The 6,000-nt window shown below is 41.1% G+C and overlaps 1 protein-coding gene across 6 annotated transcripts in view; it reads left to right on the forward strand.

The window, feature by feature from the left end:
• Positions 1-4,026, forward strand: part of MACROD2 (mono-ADP ribosylhydrolase 2) — a 2,173,823-nt gene extending 2,169,797 nt beyond the window's left edge. For all 6 annotated transcript variants that reach the window (XM_051846213.2, XM_051846214.2, XM_008256366.4 and 3 more), the window contains one exon: positions 673-4,026. Coding sequence is in view for 1 of the 6 variants with exons in the window: in XM_051846214.2 (XP_051702174.1) it covers positions 673-701 (29 nt within the window). In the remaining 5 variants the exon portion in view is untranslated. The remainder of the gene's footprint in view (positions 1-672) is intronic.
• Positions 4,027-6,000: the final 1,974 nt, after the last annotated feature.

The raw sequence follows: 6,000 nt of genomic DNA on the forward strand, positions 1-6,000 counted from the left end.
GGGCCCAAGCAGTTGGACTGTCCTCCTCTGCTCTCCCAGGCATGTTAACAGGGAGCTGGATTAGATGTGGAGCAGCTGGGACTCAAACCAGCACCCATATGGGATGGCAGCCGCTTAACCAGCTACGCAACCACACTGGCCGTGCATCTTAATAAGTACAGAACATAGGGTCTTCTAGGGTGCAGTACTGGCCCAGATTGCCCTCATGAGCAGAGAACACAGCAGATATTTAGCAAGCAAACAAACAAAAAAGGTCCCAAGGTGTGGCATACTCATCAATGGCTTTTGCAGATTGACACTGTCTAAATTGTTATTTACAATGTACATGCTGTTCCCTGGGAACCGGAGTGTGTGCATGGACCCCCAAAGGGAGTACACATCAATTCAAGATTAGGTTTTTCAGAGAACACTTTGAAGAATTGAGTTAATCTTCCCCATCAGCCGAAGCAGGCACTCAAATTGGCAGACATTTATTAGCAGTGACTTACCTGCTCTTGGAAGACACGACGTGCCAGCAATTACAGCTCAGCTATCCAAAGCTCTCTGGTTCTCCAGTAAGAGTTTCCTAGGTGGGAAACATTGAAATGGCTGTGTTATAAAGATCTTCCTTGCTAAGCTTAGGAAAACGCCTGATCCTTCACCTAACAGGTGGCTTCTCTTTGTCTTCGGCAGGGGCACAAGAGGAAGCAAAGGAACAATGAAATGAAACTAAATGAGTGTGTTCAGCTCTGCAAGGCCTCTCCTGGTTCTGCAGGACTTCAGGAAGACTGGTGGCATACGCTGAGGAGGAGGGTGGGTGGGGGTGGGGTGGGGAAGGCAAGTCCCATGAAAGATTGGGGAATCCTTTGCTCTAATTTCTCCAGCTGCATTTTGTTCTGTTTACCTGCAGAAAAAGAAAGGGGAACACAACGTTTTCTTTAATTTAGTGGGAGGCCTCTTGTTAATGCATCTTTCAGGCACTATCCTTGTCATTTCTGTGTTTTCGCTCACAACTTTGCCTCCACAGTCACGGTGGCGTGGATTAACACTAGTGTGTGTGTCCTGGCCCCTGTCCGCTCTCTCAGTTATTTCACAAAGCTGGTTGTACAGTGGTTTCTTCAGAGAAAGAGAAGGAAGACGACTGTTTGATAAGCTGCGGGCTAACTTTCAGGCATCAGCAAATGCAACGTGAGCACAATCCACAGACAGTGAAGGCTGCGGAAGAAATGGGCCAAATCCTCAGAAACCACTTGAAGAGTTCTCTACAAGGGGTTGAAAATACTTTAATCAGGGATTCCCAAGATCTGGTGTGTTTCAGGCAGTCAGTGAGGAATACGGGAGCAGGGTCTAAAGCAGAGCAGAATGCAAGGCACAATGTGGAGGCAGGCCCTGGCTCTCAGAGATCCTTCCTCCCGGGACAGCAGGTGCACTCTACTTGGACGCTGACTTCGAGTAGAGTTTCCTTGGTTCGTGAGGTCATCACCACAGTCTTCATGCAGAGCCCCCCAGTGAGATGTTAAGTCTTCACTCTACAACCGTAGGGGATGTCACGTGGATAGGTGCTGTCGTTACCTGCTAAGAAAAGGGGCTGTTGTTGTTAGGACCCAAGCAGATGCCTACGAATATTAAAAGATCCACTTGAATGTCTCTTGATATTTATGCTTTTCATGGAAGGACAACCCACCTTGACCCAAGGTCTTAGGGTCCACAAGGTTTCTCGTTTGAAATGAGAGGCAGTCAGAGCTGTAACCAGCAGTGTTTGCCTTGTGGTTTGCATTTAACTGGTCTGATTTGCTCACGCAAAGTCCAAGGCTGACTTAGTGGCTAGCTCCCTCACCCAGAAAACCAATGAGTGTGTCCTTTAAGGAAAACAGAAGTACTAACAACCCCAGATGTCACTGGTATGGTGGGCAAAGAGTTCCTGGGGCCAGATGTCATTATAGATGTCTGTCCCACAGCCACCCGTGGTAAAGATGGCTGCTCCCCAGTCTCCTTTGGGTCCCAAGGCCATCCCTTTGCTTTCCATGGAAACTGATCATCATTTTGTTGCACATTGTCTTAAAATCATCCATTATTTATATTATTTTTAATGGAGGAAATTAGCATATCAAATTGGGTATTTCAAACATATAAGTACATTCTACTTTCTAAATATCCTATAAAATTCTTCAAGTTTTCCCTTTGCTCTGTGGAAAATTCACTTTTATCTTTTATGATTGTCATTTTAGCCTTTCTGAATTTTTTGCCCCATTGGAATGGCTCATTTTGTATGTTGGGATAGCCGCAAGTTATAATTCACCACAGGTAGCATGTTTTAACATCCCTTATTTTTTATTTTTTTTGAGCTGCTCATCAACATAGCAGCAGTGATATTTAAGTGACCTCATGATTCTGGAGTCTGGCCTTTCTCCTTCTCCCCCTCATCATTCTACAGTTTGATATAGAAGTACATACATCCTTGACTGCCATTAGACATTACCTACTAGAAAAGCTAGGAAGAGGCTGATGTTAAATAATCCCTTAAATAATGCCATCCAAATACTGATCGCGTCTATATTTCATGCCATCTTTATAACTCAGTTGAAAGTTGCCATCATTCTTGTGAAGTACTTGACAAGCGCAATCTGCTAGGAGCTCATTTTCCTATGACTCCTAAATGTTAGTGCCACTCAGCCTCAGTAATGAGTTACAGTGGAAAACACAGGCAGATAAGATGGACAGAGGTTGTCTAATGGACAAAGATGAAAGAGACCTAACGTCCCTGCTAGGAACCGCAGGGATGGGAATTGTTCCCGCCCTGACCTCCTACTTATCATTGACAGCCACTTTATTCATTCATCTTACATGTGGGTGGCTTAGGAATGGGAGAAGGGCATTCTTTGCCTGAAAACTGAAGAGAAAGGAAAGTGAGTTTTGTATCCAGAAAACTAAGGATGAGGAATAAATATCATCAGCCCCATGCCGGAATTTATTTAAACTTCAATTAGTGAATACAATGCATTTTTCAATTTTTTTCCTTCTTTATGCTTTTTGAACTCTATTTGGCTCTATGATTTTAGGCTTTTAAACAAGGAGTAAAAATTTACATTTCAATAGTGAAAAATTAAAAATCTAGTTATTGGCCAGATTGAAGACACCTGAAGAGAGGAAACTTGTACTCACTGGCACTGTCATTGCACAGGCCACATAATGGAATAAATTTGAAAAGCTGATTGAGTCTCCCCGACATGAATTATGGGTGTAAGTTTCCAACCACACTTCTACCACACTGTGTGGTGGAAAGGGTTACAGGAAGGAGGGAAGAAAATTGTTCTGCATTAGTCATGTTTGCATACAGAGGATCGAAGTAGGTCTTCAACATAATAGTTCTAATTAAAAAGGTACTCACTAAAGGAGAGACAAAGGGGCTTTTCCTCTAGCTGGTAACTATTCAGATGATGGACAAGTCTTCTTTCATAAAAGCTTACAAAGGAGGCATCTGAAACACTGTCTGTGATACTGGGTCACATATTAATCACCGTAGCTAATTGTAAATCTTTCTATGAAACGCTGAAAAGCCTCTTTGTGAATTAATACAGTTCTGCTTGATGCACTCGATTTGAAAAGACATTTCTCTGTATGTGGTGCATGTCAGCTTTGCTTTGAAAAATAACAAAGTTAGCAGAATACGTTCAATATATTTTCTTGGGGAATTGGGTTTTTATCATATGACTCATGGAGGATTTGCCTTACCCTGACATTTGTGATATAAAGGAAAACCAGAAAAAAAAAGTAATTTTCTTGATCAAGATATGTTTTTACTTAATACAAATAAATGTAGTCTGTTGCTTGCAAGGAAAAAAAGTCTTCTGATATCTGGTATAAACTGCTAAATAGGATAATATGTGCCTCTTTTGTTGAACCAGCACTTAAATGCTGGACTGCTTCTAAATCTGTTTATTTCTTTTCATCTGTGCCATACACTAAGAAACTTAAACAGCTGTTGCCTTCATACTATATTTGTTAGAGCAGAGTACAAATAAAATTGTTTGAGAGGATAATGTGGAATTATTTGTGTTATGTGAAATTTATTCTTTAGCCGCAAGTGATTAATAACTTGAAAAGTTCATATAATACTGTTTGGGTTTAACTGTGTATGTTTAAAATTGTAATCATTGTAATTATGTGTGTTTAAAATTGCCCATGTAAATCAACCTTAAATTAATAGTGGTTGGTGCTAACACTGATTAGGGTTCTGGCCATGTGTGTCAACATTCAAGCTGTGAAATAGTTTAAAAAGTAGCAGAAGATGGTCCAAGTCCTTGTTGAGATTAAAGTCAGTAGTCCCAAGAGCATTGGTTCAATCTTTGGGGTCCATCATCCATTTATAGAATTCTTTCTGAACCACTTTTATAAACCAGGCAGTATAATGGCCATGGAGTCAGGTGGCCATGGTCCTGCTCAGTCTACTGCTGACAGAATTACAATAGAATTGCACATTTGCTAAAAGCTGGCAATGGGCCACCAAAAATCACTATGGGAAAAACTCAGTGTTCTTTTGGAAGTGGAAAAATGCATGTATTCCATCAAATTTAACTCCCTTTATCTCCTGCAGAAGAGGTGCTTCCACGGTTATTGTTCTAGAAGGCAATCAAGAAAGTCAACACCTATCATCAAAAAAGCCAGAGATTTAATGTTGAAGGAGGATAGGTTGGGAGCATTTTTTCCAGTAGTAAAGCTAGTTTGATGAGGGAAAATTGTAGGCAGGATAGTCTCATGCTGCAATGGGCAACCTCAGCACAAATGCTTCAGAGTGACAGAAAAGATAATTTGACATGAATCTAGCACTTCTGGATACCATTTTTCATCTACACCCAATTTTTCATCTCTTTGCCTGTCATTCTTATGTTTCTCTCTCAACACTTCTGTCCCTTTCTTTGCCTTACATCGACCAAAGATGCCTCGAAACTTTTCTTGAGTGATAGCTCCTAGGGCTAAAAGGGATAATGATACCTATTTAAGTTCTTTGTGCCAGTACTATGGCCCAGTTGTGAGACTGAAAAACATAGCACCTCTGGTACTTGTTTTGGAAGATGGAAACAGTAATACATACCTGAACTCTCTTACAAATTTAGCATGGATACATGTCAACATATTAGACTGTGTCAACTAGGAAAGCACTAGGTAAATGATTGGCTTAAGATTCTTGCAGTTTGATACTGTAGGCAAATGGTCTTTTTTCCACCTCAGGCCTCTTTACCAAAAGAATCAATGGTGCTTACAATTAGGAAGTAAACAGGAAATCCAATTCTATCAAAGTTGATTTAAACTTTACCCATGAGGACCAGAGAAAATTATTTTTCAGAAATTTAGAGAATTAGTGCATTTGAAAAACACATACACACAGAACACTGACACTTGTTAAAGTCATCTCTGACAATAACTGTGATGAATATGAAGTTAAAGGAAAAGAAAGTGCAGCTCTCTGTCTCTTGGTATGCATGCAGGGAATGTAGCTGGAGATAATTTGCTTTTCTAGGGAAGACACACATTTGCTCACCCTACTTAAATTGGATGTGGCAATGTGACCTGCTTTGTCCAATGATCTGTGGGCAGCAATGACAGGCGTCACTTCGAGTAGAACCATGAGAACTCACTCTTCTTTTCCCTTCTGACGTGATCAGCACCATCCCAGACAGGCTGCTGTGTCAGCATAGACGGAGATTTGGGTTTCAAGCAACCCCCATTGAGAAGGTAACATGAGTGGGAAATAAAATTATGGTTTGAGATCTGGGGTCATTTGTTACTCTAGTGTAACCTAGCCTATACTTATTGATACATATGCCATCAACATATTTAAATAAAAAGTCCAAGGTCGGGCTTTTAGTCTAGTGGTTAAAGACTGGATTAGATGCCTGCATCCCATATTGGAGTACCTGGGTTCAAAACCCAGTTCCAGCTCCTGACTCCAGCTTCCTGCTAATGCACACTCTACGAGGTAGTTGTGATGGTACAAGTAATTGGATTCCTGCCACCCACCTG

The sequence above is a fragment of the Oryctolagus cuniculus genome, chromosome 11 (genome assembly GCF_964237555.1).
Source record: "Oryctolagus cuniculus chromosome 11, mOryCun1.1, whole genome shotgun sequence".
Taxonomy (NCBI): Eukaryota; Metazoa; Chordata; class Mammalia; order Lagomorpha; family Leporidae; genus Oryctolagus; species Oryctolagus cuniculus.